This window comes from Aquarana catesbeiana, linkage group LG08 (assembly GCF_042186555.1).
Source record: "Aquarana catesbeiana isolate 2022-GZ linkage group LG08, ASM4218655v1, whole genome shotgun sequence".
Lineage (NCBI taxonomy): Eukaryota > Metazoa > Chordata > Amphibia > Anura > Ranidae > Aquarana > Aquarana catesbeiana.
This window is the reverse complement of record NC_133331.1, coordinates 302,260,142-302,279,012: the sequence shown is the minus strand read 5'-3', so window position 1 is coordinate 302,279,012 and position 18,871 is coordinate 302,260,142. Positions and strand designations below refer to the sequence as shown.

The following is an 18,871-nucleotide window of genomic DNA, read 5'->3' as shown; positions in this document are numbered from 1 at the left end:
TCTTAAGAGGTAAAGGATGGAAACTATCGGCGTGGAGTACCGTGTTGCCAGCGGTACTCTTACGGAAGAGAGTACTACACCCTTCGGTGTATCTGAAAGTAAGACATCCAAAAACGTGACACTGTCTTGATTATAGGCCATGGTGAATTTCAGATTCCGATCATTGGTGTTGATCAAATTGAAGAATTCAATAAGTCTGGCCTCGGGTCCCTCCCAGATGACAAAGATGTCGTCTATATACCTAAGCCACTTGGTGATGTGGCTAGTGTATAAGATGAGGCCCTCGTCATCCAGGAGGGACTGCTCCCACTCCCCCAGGTACAGGTTGGCGTAGGACGGGGCACAACACGTCCCCATAGCCACGCCCTGTACCTGGAGGTAGTGGGAGTTGTCAAAACTGAAGTAGTTATGGTACAATATGTATTCCAAACCATTCAAAATAAATGCATTCAGTGCAGGATCATAACGTGACTTATGTTGAAGAACCCTCTTCACAACAGAAGGGCCTGAAGTGTGGGGGATACTGCTGTATAGGGCCTCCACGTCAATGGTGACGAGGATGGAATGATCCGTTAAGGTAAGGTTATTGATAATTTTTAAGAATTGTATGGTATCTCCGACAAATGATGGCAGCGATAGGACAAAGGGTTGAAGATGTGCGTCGATTACTCGACTCCGATTTTCAGATATGGCCCCATTGCCAGAGACAATGGGACGACCAATAGGGTTTTTCAAGTTCTTATGAATTTTAGGAAGGCTATAAAAAGTAGCCACTTTAGGGTGTTTGGTTCTAATAAACTCATAAAGGTAATTGGTAATGGCGCCGGTGTAAAAGGTGCAATCTACCATATTATAGAACGTAGAGTTGTACTGATTGATGTTTAGAACGGAGATTTGTTTGTACCATTCTTTGTTTTGTAGGATGTTTAGACACATAGTTGTATAGTCTTCATTGTCCATGATGACTACATTGCCACCCTTGTCAGAGGGTTTAATTACAATCTTAATATTTTTGCTTAGTCGATTGAGAGCTTGATTTTCTTCAGTAGTTAAGTTGTGTGGATTAGATTTAGTTCGGGATAATTTGGATATGTCCCGAATAGTCTGTTTCAAAAAAATGGTTACATTCGGCTTAGTATTGGAGTTTGGAAATGAAGTAGAGGCTTTCTTAAACATGGTAGTTGGATTCCGGGTTGATTTCTCAACCTCGTTTAACAAAGCATCTAAATCGATTTGATCAATCAAATCTATTGTGTTATTCTCTTGATAGAGAAGAGTTAAATCGTAATCGTAAACCGTAAGGCTTTAAATTCCTTCATGCTGTATGTTGACCAATCGACTGTTTCAGTATTAGAGTCATCCTTCGCATGCAGGTACTTCAATAGTAACCTGCATGCGAAGAGTTCTGCGCCTTCCCATGCATCCACCGGGTGGCAGCACCACCCGGAATGCACTTTTTTCCCTGTCAGCGGCATTCAGGACTGTCTCCGTGCGCCATGGTTGTGCCCACGCGCACGATAGACGTCACGCAACTGCGGCGGAGGCAGCAGCGGTGCCGAGGTCTCTCCTTCCAGAACGCTGGGGGAGTCACACTTGGAGTGACGTTCAGCGCCACTATCCCTAGCGAGGGGGATCATCTGGGAGCGAAGTGGCAGCACCTGTATATCGTTAAGGTAATTCCTCCTATTATAGGCTTACCTACATTAGGAGACTGGGCACTATGGGGATCTATTGAAATCCCCTATGTTCGGACATCCACATGTTTGCAGCGTCAATTGAGGATTGGTAAGACTAGCTACATCACTACACTAGACCTCATGGTGTGGGCTTTCCACCATGAATGTCGCTATAATTATGCATTCACAATCATAATTTCTGATGTTTGCAGATCTCACATTGTGTATACACCAAGGTGGCACACCCTCCGGGTGTCCCCTCTCCCTAACTGGAACGAATACTCTTACACAAATTAAGGTAATCTTATTGTTGTTCATCCACTACATATAATTTTTTCACTTTCTCCAGCACCACCTTCCTCCCCCTTTTCTTTTCCTCCCATTCACAGTTTTTGGGCATTTTGCAGTCACATGAGGTTCATTTCTTGTCAGTGTGGTCGGTCACGGTTGTGGTGTTCATTAGCACACTTCCTTGCACCCTAACCCTTATTTCACCCTCACACTTCCTTCTTTCATTTCACTCTCTCGTATTTTCTAATTGGCTTTTCCACACTCACCCAGTCATTTACTTTGAATTTAAATCGTTACAATCAACTACAATTAATCCCAACACTATATTTATTATGTTGCCACTGGTTTTGGTCTGTGTTCTTTTCCTCCCTTATTCCTCTCATCTATCCCTCACTTATTCCACCCACATAAACCCCCCCTCCCTTTCCTTCCTCCCTCAATCCTCACCTGATCATCCCACACATGCCTTTTTTTTGCCTTTTCTTTCTCCTCCTCTCCCCTTTCCCCTTCCCCACTTTTCTTGTCTTTATCATCTAAGTTTTCACACAGACCATCCAAGTTGCAGTAATTGTTATACAATACACATACAATGCATACCATAGAATAGCAAGTATATACATATATATACTCTCTCACCATCCTCTTGAGCTGTTCATTTATTTTATTCTATTATATCATATACAATACCTTGACTACAGGTGCCGCCGGTCCTTCTCCTCAGCCTCCCTAATTTTTTGGGGATTTTCCATTGTGTGACTCCTCGTAAGGTGCCCACGAGTGGTGGGTTCCCCTCTTACTGACTGTACCAACCATTGAGAGATGTTGAGATCGTATACAGGGGTTATTTTCATACAGAGAGCACTGAACATGGCCTAACACACTGTGATTGGTAAATATGGGAAATTGTTTATTATTGTTTGTTCTCCCCTTTTTTCCTTATCAATTAAAAATTCCAACATGTGTTAACCTTTCTACAGTTTACATAATCCTCTGAAGAAGACCCGTTGGGGTCGAAACGTGCCAGAATTCAAATACAAGATACATATATCACTTCTCTATGGTGTTTGCTTTTATTTTTTATTTATGTACTACAGCTCATGTTTTGACTATATATATTTTAAACAGCTACTTTTTGATACTTTGTTACAATATAAAATAAAGAATTTCTATTACCATACAAATTTTTGATATATTCTTATCTCTTGCTGCCCAGAAAACCCCCCATGGGGGACAGTTTCCTTTTTTGAAGGATGATAGCCATAGCTTTTGCAAACTGGCTTGGAGAGTTCTATGCTCCTTGTGGCACAACTGTCTAGGTACATTGCCATTTCTTTCTGTGGATGAATGCAAAAAGGACCAGCAGGAGGGATGAGGGTGAAAGCGTTTGTAAGGTCCATCACTGTAAGGTACTTTGTGGCCCAAGACATCCCCCGTAAGTAGCTGGTTCTCTCTTAGGGGTTCTATTCTTCCTAGAGAACAGAGATGTGTTGCCTGGAGATGTACAGGGTATCAGGGCCTCATTTGACACAAATGCGATGCTTCAAAATAGCTGCAGATTGGGCTAACTTTAGGGGGTATTGTGGTTTCCGGGGCAATGATGCCCCCTCTTTGAGCTTGACTGAAACTGGTGGAACCTGTAGCCTCCCTGGCGGTTTTCCCGAGTGTGGCTCGGGGTTAAAATTCAGTACCATTAGCGGTAACCCCGAGCCACACTCGGGATTACATCTCAGGATCCTGGTGCCTCCTTACTTACCTTGTCCCCGGGATCCTGCGATGTCCCCCGCAGTGTCCAAGGGCTCCGTCCTCCTCCGAAGCCTCTCTGTGCCAGGCTCCGTTCCCTGCGAGCATCGCGACGCACGGGGGCGGAGCCTGGCGGCAAATTCAAAATAATGTAAAAATCATAACACATACAGTACTGTAATCTTACAGATTACAGTACTGTATGAAATGATTTCACATCCCTTTTGTCCCCAGTGCTTTGGCCCATACCCTGCATGCAATTTTACATGATATACACTGTTCTTTCTGCCTGGAAACTGGAGATTGTCCATAGCAACCAAAAAGTGTCCCTTTACGTCAAAAGTGGCTTTAGACCAGCTAGAAAACAGCGATAGTAAATTAGAACACTTGCAGAATTGAGCGATAGTGAATCGTGGGGAAATTTATTTTATTACTATTTATTTTTATTTTTTTTAATTATTTATTTTTATTTATTATATTATAATTTGTGTTTTTGTGTTTCAAACTTTATCATACCCGGGATATCTACTAGACTCTGGTTTGGACAGATTTAAGTGCGTTATTGTGTAGATTTACAGACCTACAATATAAAACGCCAAATTTCCATGCAAAATAATTGTACCGCTTTCAGCACCTAAAATCCGAAAGAATCATACCGCCAGGAAGGTTAAGTGACCATTGTCTTCCGGTCCTGTGGACCATAGGCACGCAGGGATTCTGTCAAGTACTTCCTGCAGTATTGAACTTGAAGTTATTGCTTCATGAAGTGTCATCAGGAGAGGCAGAGAACACAAAGCAGATGAGTCTTCTAAGGATAGGGGAGTATGTAACTTCATCCCCCCTTCAGGCGTGTACATGATTGAGACCTGTAGTCTGGACAACACATCAGCTCCTAGTAGATTCAAGGAACATGTAGAGGACACCACAAATTTGGCAAGCAAATCAGGAAATGTCCCCACTTGGAGTGGCTCAGTAAGTGGACTGGAGCGGGGCACCCCATCCACTCCCACGCAGGAGACGTGTGTGTGTGTGCATGCGCCTTTTCATAGTGGGGGAAGCTCAGATCATCAAAGGCCTATATGAGTCTAGCATGATACTTCTTCACAGACTCCCCATTATCTTGGGTAATATCTTGGATTGTGGTGGTCTTATCTGCCAATTTCTCATTGGCCCAGTCGCGGAGTTGTGCACAGAACTCCATGCCTGAGGTGTAGGAAGTGACACTTGTCAGGCAGGCATCATTGAAGGCCACCTGCATGACCGGACAAAAGACATGTCCTGCTTTAATTTGGCATAAGCTGATCAAGTCTCTCCAGGCAGCGGAGTAAATTTCTTGTATCTGCACTATCCTGCGGTAGAAGGGCATTGGCTGCTTCTCTGGGTCAGGCAGACTTGTCACTAAGGCCGCTGCTTGTGATGGGGTAAAAGCGACATACATCATTGGTGCCCCTTCTGGTAACAGAGACTGTTGTTGGGGCGGGGGCTGAGAAGGGACACTGTTCCTTACAGTTGCCAGCATATGTTTGAGATCCTCTCGGAACTGTGAGTCCGGAGCCGGATTGGGGGTTAAACCAGCGGGTGGCCTTGCTGCCTGTTGTTGGTCTTCCCACTCAGACGCTTCTTCATCATTAACATATCCGGCCTGTAAATGTGGTGCTTCCGTATTGGGGAAGACAGGTGTGTGGTAGGAACCATCTTGGTTTAGAACTGGGAGGACTGGGTATAGGCTGTGTTTGAGCCTACTGGGTGTACCAAGATGGCCACCGGCAGGAAGTGCACTGGGCTGGGTAGAAAGTGAAGGCATGGGTGCACCAAGATGGCCGCCAGCAGGAATTGCACTGGGTTGGGCAGGAAGTGAAGGCATGGGTGCATAAAGATGGCCACCAGGCAGAGTTGTCACAGTGGGTTGTGCTTGGGCTGGGTTGGTGTGAAGGGAGTGGTTGTCAGGCGGAGGGCAGGGTTGTCCCTCCATTCTCTCGGTCCAGGTTTTTTCATAGGGGCAGTTTAGGCTCAGTAATGTACGGTAAATCTCAGAACAAGCAAGTCAGGGGTAGTTGGGAGTAACGGCTTGTGACCCAACAGATCCTTCCGGTAGCCACCTTCTCTCACCTTCACCAGTCCCCAACCCCTCTCGTGTATAGCAAACAGTAAACCACAAATACACTCTGGATCAGACGTTACACCTGCCACTCTTTGAGCTGCAAAGTTTCAGCAGACTAAGATAAACCACAGTGGCAGACAACTCACCTGAAAAATCCATTTATAGACGTTTGTTGCAGGATAACATCTCACTCCAGAGGCCGACAGCTCATCTGGGGATGAGAACACATACACGTCTGCAACACTTTCAGACTGCGAAGCCAGCAGCTGAGATAAACCCTCAGAGGTCCTACAAACCTCGAGTAACCCATCTATAAACACTTGCTGCAGGATAACATCTCACTCCAGAGGCCGACAGCTCATCTGGGGATAAGAACACACATACATATCTGCAGCACTTTCAGTCTGCTGAGTTGCAGTTTTTCAGAACGACAGACAGTGAACACATAATACAGTCAGCAGACACCCATCAGGTTAGTTAAAACAGCCTTAGGCAAGGAAATGATACCTGCCTCTAAAACAGTCTCAGAATACTGACAGAATCCAGCAGCTAACCAAGAGACAAGAAAGTCGTACAGTGGTAAGAATATATATGCTTACCGTACTGTTAGGGCTGCGCAGACCCCTTCCTTCTCTCTCAGTTTAGCCGCCCGACCCTTATCTCGGTCTTGCTTCGACTGTAGCCTAAAGCTCCCGGGTTTCGGCACCAGCTGTTAAGGTTAAGAGCTTCAATCGAGCTCAAGGTTATCTGCTGCTGTCTCTAATTGGAAAATGTGGATATGCATGCATATAGAAGTAAACACTCTGAGACACGCTCAGCACGATTACTTGTTACACTTCTAATTTATTCGAGGCAGTGCTAATGTTTTATACACAAAAATACATCATTGCTATGTTAGTCTAATAGGTACATCTCATTGGTTAAGATAGAAGAGAAAATGGAGAAACTTCATGTCGAGGTTTGGTTGTTGCTGGTTCTGTCTCCAGCTCCGCATTCTTCTGATATGTGGGATGCAGGTGTATCCGCCGTTTTGAGAAGATAAAGAAACAGAGCAAATCTGTATACTTATATAATGAGTAAGGAGAAAAAACATGTATACACATAATAATAATAATAATCTGAAAATGTCTATTTTCTTATCTACATTACATTCCTTCACACAGTAGCTCCACCTAAGAAAATCAATACTATCATCTCTTGCAGCTCCTCTACCATCCACACTACATTCTCCGACAGCTCTCCTCCACCATCCATACTACATTCTCCTACAGCTCTCCTCCACCATCCACACTACATTCTCCAACAGCTCTCCTCCCACCATCCACACTACATTCTCTGACAGATCTCCTCCACCATCCACACTACATTCTCCGACAGCTCTCCTCCACCATCTACACTACATTCTCCGACAGATCTCCTCCACCATCCACACTACATTCTCCAACAGCTCCATCCCACCTAAGGACTAAAGACTAAGGACACTCACCCATGTGAACTATTTGATGTTTCACAAGTGTTCCTTTCTGAGTGAAAGATTTCCCGCACTCTGAACACGAATAAGGACGCTCACCTGCGTGAACTCTCTTATGTCTAACAAGGTCTCCTTTATGAGTGAAAGATTTTCCACACTCTGAACATGAATAAGGATGTTCACCCATGTGTATTCTCTGATGTCTAACAAGGACTCCTTTCCAAGCAAAAGATTTCCCGCACTCTGAACATGAATAAGGACGCTCACCCCTGTGAATTATTTGATGTGCATCAAGTTCTCCTTTCCGAGTGAAAGATTTCCCGCACTCTGAACATGAAAAAGGATGCTCGTCTGTGTGAATACTCTGATGCTTAACAAGGTCTCCTTTCCGAGTGAAAGATTTCCCGCACTCTGAACATGAATAAGGATGCTCACCTGTGTGAATTATTTGATGCGCATCAAGTTCTCCTTTCCGAGTGAAAGATTTCCCGCACTCTGAACATGAATAAGGACGCTCACCCGTGTGAAATCTCTGGTGTACATCAAGGCTTTCTTTCCGAGTGAAAGATTTCCCACATTCTGAACATGAATAAGGACGCTCATTAGTGTGAATCCTTTGATGATTGACAAGAACTGCTTTGTTAGTGAAACATTTCCCGCACTCTGAACATGAATAAGGGCGCTCACCCGTGTGAATTCTCTGGTGTCTAACAAGATGATCTTGTTTTCGGAAAGATTTCTCACACTCTGAACATGAAAAGGGACGCTCACCCGTGTGAATTCTCTGGTGCTGAATAAAATTTCTTTTCTTATTGAAACATTTTCCACACTCTGAACATGAATAAGTACTCTCACCCGTGTGAATTTTCTGGTGTTCAACAAGATATCCTTTTCGAGCATAAGATTTCCCGCACTCTGAACATGAATAAGGACGCTCACCTGTGTGACATCTCTGATGTTCAACAAGGTCTCCTTTCCGAGTGAAAGATTTCCCACACTCTGAGCATGTATAGGGACGCTCACCCGTGTGATATTTCTGATGTCGCAAAAGGTTATTTTTCTGAGTGAAAGATTTCCCGCACTCTGAACATGAAAAGGGACGCTCACACATGTGAATTCGCTGGTGCTGAAGAAGTTGTCTCTTCTTAATGAAACATTTCCCGCACTCTGAACATGAATAGAGATGCTCACCTGTGTGAATTTTCTGGTGCCTAACAAGATTATCTTTCTTATGAAAAGATTTCCCGCACTCTGAACAGGGATAGGGACGCTCACCTGTGTGAAATTTCTGATGTTGCATAAGGTTTCCTTTCTGAGTGAAAGATTTCCCACACTCCGAACATGAAAAGGGACGCTCACCCGTGTGAACTCTCTGGTGCTGAATAAAATTTGCTTTCTTATTGAAAGATTTCCCGCACTCTGAACATGAGAATGGATTTTTACCTCGGTGAGCTCCTTCATGGGGTGAGGAAGATTCCTCGGGATTAGAAGGATCTGTTGATCGATCTGCAATGTGAGATCTTACATGGATATTTACAATCATAGTATGTGATTGATGAGAAGATTCCCCCTGATCAGAGGGATCCATTGATGTCTCCGGACAGGAAGGTCTGTGATGTATATTTTGTGTATTTGGATTTCCTCCTGGAGGATCCTGTGTGATGACATTATCTTCTGACTTACAATCAGCAGATAATAGAAGATGTCTCTCCGAGGAATTCCTGACATCACATCCATCTGTTGGAAAGAAGTAAAAAAAAAAAAAATAAATCTCAGTAGATGACAAATAACTGGAGTTTTAGCTCCTCCTCCCCGTCGGTGGAATGAGTGGAAATGCCGATCTCACAGCTGGGCTCCTGTTCTCCCTCCAAAATCAATCAGAAAAGTCTTCACACCGAGTCCATATATGATCTGCTAATTCTTTAATAATAAATAGCTATGACTGAGGCTTCATTATAAAAAACGCGTTAGTGGATTGTTACTACATCGGATTGGCTGGATTTTATATTATGAAGAGTTTGCAGATCATATATGGACTCCAACCTGAGTCAACAAGAAAAAAAAAGTCACTTTGGTCTAACAGTCAACAGTTTCACAGAGCTCTGGCATGGAACTGGGTACAACTGTAACATCAAATTATGGAAAAATAAAACCCTCCCCCAGATTTACAATGCTGGTGTCCTAGGGTGGCTCCACCCCTCCTCCATCAGTGTGGAGACAACCCAAGCTGTTAGGTTAGTTTGCAGTTGCTTCGGCTTCAACACACATTAAAGCACCTACTGCTTCAACATGCTTTTATGTGTTTTTGATGCTTCAGTGGTGCTTCGATGAAACTTTGGTGGTGCCTTGATGATGCTTCAGTGGTGCTTTAAGCGAGCTTTGTCATAGACTTCTATTGAGGCTTTGAAGATGATTTGAAGCACCACTAAAGCGACATGGGGTACAATTTTTTTATGATGTGTTTTTGATGCTTCGGTGGTGATTCAGTGGCATTTCGGCGATGCTCTTTTTGACTGGCGTTAAGAGAGCTTTAAAAAAAATCATGTCTGAAGCCTTGTTTTGAAGCAAGTGTAAACGAGCCCTTAAAGCTCTCTGAACGCCAGTCAAAAGCTCCTGTCACTAAAAAAAATGGTTAGCTCACAGTCCTGTTTACACCTTGCTTTTGCTTTGGCTTTTCCTCAAAAAATTATACTCCATGTCGCTTTAGTGGTGCTTCAAAGCATCTTCAAAGCCTCCATCAATGTCTATGCTAAAGCTCACTTGAAGCATCACTGAAGCACCACTGAAACATCACCAAAGCTTCCTTGAAGCACCACTGAAGCATCAAAAAAGCATGTTGAAGCAGTAGGCGCTTTACTGTGTGTTAAAGCCAAAGCAAGTGTAAATGAGCCCTTAGTGCAAGAGTTTATTAAAGGGTTCAATCACCTCTACAGAAAAACTGTAGAGCTGACCTAACACCAGATCCCCTCCCCACCCTCCTAGTCTCCGATTTACATGTGATGGTGCTAACCAATCAGATACCATCTGGTCCATCCTGGCAGCTCAGTATGGAAAAGAGAGAGAGCAGTGGGGTATTTCAAATCCCCTGACCATTGGAGTGGTGAGAGAGCCCTGACAGCTGAGAATGGTTGACGGTAAGTACAGTGAGGACCAGGGGTGTGGGGGAATGGGGTCCAGTGTAAAACCATCTGCTGCTGCTGGCATATATCATATATTAGTGGCAAATAAAGGGTTAAAGGTGGCGGTACTCTGTATATACACACCTAGATACACTGCTGCACCAGTATCTGTGAAAACTCTGTATAAACTATTCATGGAAAAATTGAATAAATAAAACAAGTGGTAAGGTGATGGCACTTCACTTATACCACAATACAAGGGAATAAATCTGATGGAAAATATGCAATCATGTGAAGCGTAAAAGAAGCATGTGTTCATGTAATTTTTCACTGAGCAGATCAATGCTACAGATTTGCCAACTCCAGTGCAACACCAATGAGGTCTTACAGGTCCTGAAAGTATCCAAAGGATGGAGATTGTCAGCTTGGCATGGACTACAACCCAGCACATGGCAAAGATGGGAACCACCACACTCACGTTGCAAGGCCTTGCACACCACGGTTCCAAGCAGGGTCCCTATCAGGGTTCTGTTCTGCAGTGGGCCCTAACATAGGAGCCCAGCCAGGTGCCAAACTACCCTTACCTACAGAACCTCTGTCACCGGCCATCACCATTCTCTCTGCCCAGAACTGGAGGCTCCTTCTTATCACTCTATGACAGTGGTCATCAACCCTGTCCTCAGGGCCCACTAACAGGCCAGGTTTGCAAGATAACTGAAATACATCACAGGTGATATCATTTGCTGCTCAGTGATTGCAGTATTCTAGTCTGAATCTCCCCAAGGTAATACATAAAACCTGGCCTGTTAGTGGGCCCTGAGGACAGGGTTGATGACCACAGCTCCATGACATCAAGACTTAACTGGATTGTACATTCTGTTCCCCAGTTCTACCCAATACACTGTAAAGTCCCTTCTCTTCCAAAGTAATACAAAATGGTTACTCTTAACCAATAAATTCTTTAGTTAATAAAGTTATATTTACAGCTCTGTACAGGTTCCATAGAAGCACATATCAGGGATATACAGAATCACAATTGCATTTCCTCTCTCTAATAACACTGTACTGGATTTGGCTGTGTGGCACTGTCCATAACTTTTATAGCTTAGTTGCGTCCCAGTAAATAGCATCAAAAGTCCAACAAGGTCTTCCAACACCCAGGGCAAAGATGCCAAACTGCACCCACTCCCCATTCGTGATGTGCAAGTTTAGGGGATCCTACACCGATCAGTCACTCCCTTGTCAATCACTGTCACCATTACTACTCCTGTCAGCCTTGTAGCAGAAAGAAGGCGCCCCCATCCCTACAGTAAACCATTGCACCCAGGGCAGCCATACCTCCTGCCCACCTCTTTTCCCAACCCTTCTTGGAACCCATCCTGGGGTCCCGCTAAGGGAAAACTCCACCATACAGTTCAGTTCTTTACAGCATTCTCACTGATCACCTCCTATACATGGACAGATCATGAGGTCCGGTCTGATTCAGAAGCAGGAAGTGACACATGCAGGGGAAGGAACATCAAAGCACCAAGTGCTAACTCTCACAACACCACACATTAACCCTTTAGTAGGCAAACACATATTTAAACCTGCCTATAGGATGATGTGAAGAGCTGATAATTATCTAACATTTTTTCTTTAACTGCAATCCTTATACTCAGAAGTAAAATGAGACTGTGACCTGTTTTGTTTATAGTGTCTGTTGCTTACCTGTGTCGATAGGTAGAGAAATCTCTTCCTGTTCACTTTTCATAATCATCCTGACCTCCTCTGTGGATGGCTGATCACCCCCCACATACATCTCTACTTCTTCTTCTTTAACCTCAGATTTAATATTAATCTGCCCTTCACCCTACACCAAAAATAATAGAAAACATCTATTAGTCAACTCAAGGCAGATATAAGTGCAAAACAAGGGGGAAGAGGACCCGCAATGACATTTGGCTGGGCTTGAGACCCACAGAGGAAAGGAATGTATATTAAAAAATAAAAATGGAGGGTGAAAAATGTAGGGCGCTCAAAGGAGCTAGAAACCAGAATGGGGGTTGTGGGTAACAAAGGCTGCCCTTCAATAAAACAAGAGACTACACAGAATAATGTAATCTTATGGCTTAGAATGTATATATTTAGGTCCAGGACATCTAGATGCCCAACCCCACCTACCTGATGATGGTGAGGGATGGTGTGATCCTCTTGCATGGAATCCCAGGAACACAGAGGAGGGGGAAATCTCTCACCCTAAACCCCGAACATGAAAGAAAAATAAAAACAATAGAGCAAGAGATTTCATAGAAAAATATCATCTCATAGCTTAGAATACTTTTATGTTGCAATTGCTGTCACATCTACCTGATGATGGTAAGGGATGGTGTGATCTTCCTGTGTGGAATCCCAGGAATACAGAGGATCACCCTCTACCATAGACTGCTGATCCCCGGACTTCTCTTCTTTTTCTACTTTAACCTCAAATTTGATGTCTTTCAGTTCTTCAACCTAAAGTGCAAATATGATAGAATGGATTTGTAAAAGGAAACCAGAGATGAAATAGAAGAATGTTATTTCGAAGCGTAGAATTCTACAACGTATTTGAGTTCTAATTGCTTAGTCCCACCTACCTGATGATGGTGAGGGATGGTGTGATCTTCCTGTGTGGAATCCTGGGAATACAGAGGACGGGGACATCTCTCTGGTGGGTTCCCATTACTGGATCCATCTGTAGGAAACACACACACTGACTGAATACATTGTTTCTATGTGTTTATCAGATGATGGAGGATCTAGGTGGACCCTCCTTACTGCTCTCTCCTTTACAATAAAGTCTCCTCTTACCCGGTGATGTGAAGGGCGGCTGATTCTCCATCATGACGTCCTTATAGAGATCCTGATGACCTTCTAAATAAATTATAATGTGATTACCTCCTCTGCTGCCAAATCCAACAAAGTCTTCTCCTTTTTCGCTTCCTCACAACTCACCTCTCACTCAGGACTTCCTTTATTAGATCCTGTACATCACTTCCTTTTCCTTAGTTACATCACTTCCTTTTCCTTAGTTACATCACTTCCTCTGCATCTATCACTTCCTGTCTGCACCTAACATCACTTCCTCTACAGCTGTAGTATCACTTCCTGTGTCTGTACAGTCACACTCTTCCTGTCTCCATATTCTACTCGATATAATAGGAAAAGATCTCCATCTCTATATTTATTTTGTGTCTGTTCTACAAACCAGCAACTCCAGATGGACAGTTGGATAAATGGTTCTATATTAATAATGTATCTGGTCTATAAACCAGAGGCTCATGATGGACAGTTGTATAAATGGCTCTATATTTAGGATGTATCTGGTCTATAAACCAGAGGCTCTGGATGGATAGTTGGATAAATGGTTCTATATTTAGGATGTATTCGGTCTATAAACCAGAGTCTCTGGATGGACAGTTGGATAAATGGTTCTATATTTAGGATGTATCTGGTCAATAAACCAAAGGCTCTAGATGGACAGTTGGATAAATGGCTCTATATTTAGGTTATATCCAGTCTATAAACCAGAGGCTCTGGATGGACAGTTGGATAAATGGTTCCATATTTAGGATTAGGGATGAGCTTCCTGTTAGACTCGAACATTGGCTGTTCGCCTGTTCGTCGTAAACCGAACATTATGGGGCGTTCGTGCCAAATTCGCGCAGTGCATTGCTGTATGATGATTGGTCAGAGCAGGCACCATGACCTGCATGCTTTGGCCAATAACAGCGCCCTCAGCTAAGAGAGCCATAATTGGCCAAAGGCAGGGTGCCTTTCGCCAATCATGGCTCAGGGGGACTAAGTCCATGTCCACACTATATAAGGCTGACTGCACGTCGGCCTCATGTAGTATGTCATTGCCGGCGTGGACGGAGAGAGAGTGTCATTTAGATTGAGCAGGCAGATTATTCAGTTAGCTGCAGTGTATTTCATATATATATATATATATATATATATATATATATACAGTGAGTCTAGTATATATATATATATATCCACTGCATACAGTTTAGCTAGATCTCACTGCAGTCCGTTCCTGGTGGTGTACTGTTTCTACTATATTTCTGGCAAGCAGGTGATTCAGTTAGCTGCAGTGTATTTTATATATATACAGTCAGTCTAGTATGTATATATATATATATATATATATATCTATCTATATCCACTGCATACAGTTTAGCTAGATCTCACTGCGGTCCGTTCCTGGTGTACTGTTTCTACTACACTTCTGGCAGGCAGGTGATTCAGTTAGCTGCAGTGTATTTCATATATACAGTACACATTTTTGTAAATATTTTATTATATCTTTTCATTTGACAACACCAAAGAAATGACACTTTGCTACAATGTAAAGTAGTGAGTGTACAGCTTGTTTAAAAGTGTAAATTTGCTGTCCCCTCAAAATAACTCAACACACAGCCATTAATGTCTAAATCACTGGCAACAAAAGTGAGTACTCCCCTAAGTGAAAATGTCCAAATTGGACCCAAAGTGTCAATATTTTGTGTGGCCACCATTATTTTCCAGCACTGGCTTAACCCTCTTCGGCATGGAGTTCACCAGAGCTTCACAGGTTGCCACTGGAGTCCTCTTCCACTCCTCCATGATGACATCACAGAGATGGTGGATGTTAGAGACCTTGCGCTCCTCCACCTTCCGTTTGAGGATGCCCCACAGATGCTTAATCGGGTTTAGGTCTGGAGACATGCTTGGCTAGTCCATCACCTTTACCCTCAGCTTCTTTAGCAAGGCAGTGGTCATCTTGGAGGTGTGTTTGGGGTTGTTATGTTGGAATACTGCCCTGCTGGTAGTACTCATGCAGTCTCAGATCATGACACTTCCACCACCATACTCGACTGTAGGCAAGACACACTTGTCTTTGTACTCCTCACCTGGTTGCCACCACACATGCTTGACTACGTCTGAACCAAATAAGTTTATCTTAGTCTCATCAGACCACAGGACATGGTTCCAGGAAACCATGTCCTTAGTCTGCTTGTCTTTTGCAGGCTTTCTTGTGCATCATCTTTAGAAGAGGCTTCCTTCTGGGACGACAGCCATGCAGACCAATTTGATGCAGTGTGTGGTGTATGGTCTGAGCACTGACAGGCTGACCCCCCACCCCTTCAACCTCTGCAGCAATGCTGGCAGCACTCATACATCTATTTCCCAAAGACAACCTCTGGATATGATGCTGAGCATGTGCACTCAACTTCTTTGGTGGTCCATGGCGAGGCCTGTTCTGTGTGGAACCTGTCCTGTTAAACCTGTGTATGGTCTTGGCCACCATGCTGCAGCTCAGTTTCAGGGTCTTGGCAATCTTCTTAAAGCCTAGGCCATCTTTATGTAGAGCAACAATTATTTTTTTCAGATACTCAGAGAGTTCTTTGTCATGAGGTGCCACGTTGAACTTCCAGTGACCAGTATGAGAGTGAGAGCGATAACACCAAATTTAACACACCTGCTCCCCATTTACACCTGAGACCTTGTAACACTAACGAGTCACATGACACTGGGGAGGGGAAAATGGCTAATTGGGCCCAATCTGGACATTTTCACTTAGGGGTGTACTCACTTTTGTTGCCAGCGGTTCAGACATTAATGGCTGTGTGTTGAGTTATTTTGAGGGGACAGCACATTTACACTGTAATACAAGCTGTACACTCACTACTTTACATTGTAGCAAAGTGTCATTTCTTCAGTGTTGTCACATGAAAAGGTAAAATAAAATATTTACAAAAATGTGAGAGGGGGATTCACTTTTGTGAGATACTGTATATACAGTCAGTCTAGTATTTATATATACATATATATCCACTGCATACAGTTTAGCTAGATCTCACTGCAGTACATTCCTGGTGTACTCACTGTTTCTACTATCCTTCTGGCAGGCAGGTGATTCAGTTAGCTGCAGTGTATTTCACATATATATATATATATATATATATATATATATCCACTGCATTCTAGTCTAGCCAAGCCTATACCTGACTGTAGGTTGTTCCTGGTGTACGTTTTCAAATACACTTTCAGGCAGGTGATTCAGTGATCTGCAGTGCATAAAATATATATATACAGTCCCCTAGATATATATATCCACTGCATTCTAGTCTAGCCAAGCCTATATCTGACTGCAGGTTGTTCCTGGTGTACGTTTTCAAATACACTTTCAGGCAGGTGATTCAGTGATCTGTAGTGCATAAAATATATATACTGTCTTCTACATATATATATATACACTGCATTCTAGTCTAGCCAAGCTTATATTTGACTGCAGGCCGTTCCTGGTGTACTCTTTCTAGTAAACTTCAGGCGGTGTTTTGCTAATAAAATTTTACAGCATGTCTGGAAGGCCACCAAAGAGAGGCAGACGCTCACAGGCCACTAAAAGAGGGCAAGCAGGCTCTGTGTTTACAGCCAACAGTGCTGGTTGTGGACACAGTGAATCCTCAGCACGTGGCCGTGGGACACGCTTGTCCTTTTTTTGGCAGCTGGCCGTGTTGATCCACAACATGCAGAAGAGTTGGTATAGTGCATAACTAAGCCATCCTCATCCTCCTCATCCTCAGAGCGGAGGATGTGCAGCATTTTGAAGGCTCCGATGATGGTACCCAGGTTGAGGAAGGTTGAGGAAGGCAGTAACATGAGCCCAGAGAGAGGGGGTGCCCAAGAAGGACAACAAACTGGCAGTCATGTTCCCCCAGCTGCAGCATACTGCCAGGTTTGCTCCAGTGACGAGGAGGGAGGGGATGATGAGGTCACTGACTCTACGTGGGTGCCTGATAGAAGAGGGGAGGAGGAGGAGAAGGCACATCTCCAATGAGGCAGGATGCCCTCCAGGGGCCAGCTTAAGGGCAGCCACCGACTGCATCACACCGTAGAGCTCCGCATGTGCAGGACGCTGCTGACTCCCTGCGTATTTTGAAAAGTTTTTTGGTGTGGGCCTTTTTTGATACTTGTGCAGCAGATCGCACATTTTCTGTTTGCAACATATGTCTGAAGCGTATCAAGCGTGGCCAAAACAGCAGCTGCTTGGGCACCACATGCTTGACCAGACATATGTTGACCTCCCATGCAGTCCGTTGGCAACAGCACTTAAAAGACCCACATCAAAGAACAAGGCAGACCTCTCCTTGCTCCTCATCAGCTGGGATCTCCAACCCCACAATACCTCCAGTCCCCTCAGAAACCTGCACTGAAAGGAGTGAAGGTGTAGAATTAGGTGTGCTTGCAGGCAATCTGCTATCTCTACACCAACACCTGATTGTAGCAGGCAAATTTCCCTACCCCAGTTGCTAAACCGTAGAAAGAAATTCGGTCCCAGCCATAGACATGCTCAGCGGCTGAATGCTAGCTTGGCTAAATTGCTAGCACTCCAACTGCTGCCTTTTCAGCTGGTAGACTCTGTCCCCTTTTGTGAAGTTGTGGAATTTGCGGTACCTCAGTGGCAGGTTCCCAAACGCCATTTCTTTTCACGGAAGGCCATGTGGAAGGCAATGTCTTGGCCTCGTTGGACAGGGCGGTCAGCGGTAAGGTGCATATTACCGCTGACTCATGGTCCAGCAGGCATGGACAGGGACATTATCTTTCTTTTACGGCGCACTGGGTAAGTCTGCTGGCAGCTGGGAAGGATGCAGGAGAGGGTGCAGTATTGTTGTAGCTTGTTCTGCCACCACACCTCCAAAATGCTAGTAGTGGTGATTCTGCCACACCTCTCTCCTTCAGCCCCTCCTCTTCTTCCTCTATGGCCTCTTCCTCTGCAGATTTCTCCTCGGAACCAGCGGTGCTCCGTAGGCATTCAAGGGGCTACGCTATGGCAAAAAGATGCCATGCGGTGCTTGAGTTGGTCTGCTTAGGGGACAGGAGCCACACTGGGGCAGAGATTCTGGCAGCTCTGCAGGGGCAGACTCAGAGGTGTTTGATGCCAAGCCAGCTTCAGCCAGGAATGGTGGTTTGCGACTATGGCACCAACCTCCTCTCCGCCCTCCGACAGGGACACTTGACCCATGTTTCCTGTTTGGCTCAAATCCTTAATTTGGTGGTGCAGCGGTTCTTGTGCAGGTACCCGGGCTTACAGGATCTCCCGAGGCAGGCCAGGAAAGTCTGTGGGCATTTCCGCCGGTCATATAAGGCCAGTGCTCGGCTGGCTGACCTTCAAAAGGAATGCAAACTGCCTCATTTGTGACATGCCCACCAGTTGGAACTCAACGTTGGCAATGCTGCAGCGGCTGCACACACAGCAGAGTGCCATCAATGAGTACCTGTGTTAGTATGGCACCAGGACAGGGTCAGTGGAGCTTGGCTGGTGAGGATGGTGAGCAGTGACAGTGCATGCATCAGTGATACTGTCCCTCTTGTCTTCCTGTTGGAGCATGCACTTCATAGAATAATGGACAGGGCACTTGAGGCAGAACAGAGGGAGGAAGAGGAGGACTTCCTTACCTCTCAAGGC

General features: G+C 44.4%; 1 protein-coding gene across 1 annotated transcript in view; it reads right to left on the bottom strand.

The window, feature by feature from the left end:
* LOC141105028 (uncharacterized) overlaps nucleotides 1-18,871 on the bottom strand; it is a 138,751-nt gene that overhangs the window by 93,246 nt on the left and 26,634 nt on the right. The window contains exon 7 of the mRNA XM_073594816.1: nucleotides 7,320-8,722. Within this exon, the coding sequence (XP_073450917.1) occupies nucleotides 7,320-8,722 (1,403 nt within the window). The remainder of the gene's footprint in view (nucleotides 1-7,319; nucleotides 8,723-18,871) is intronic.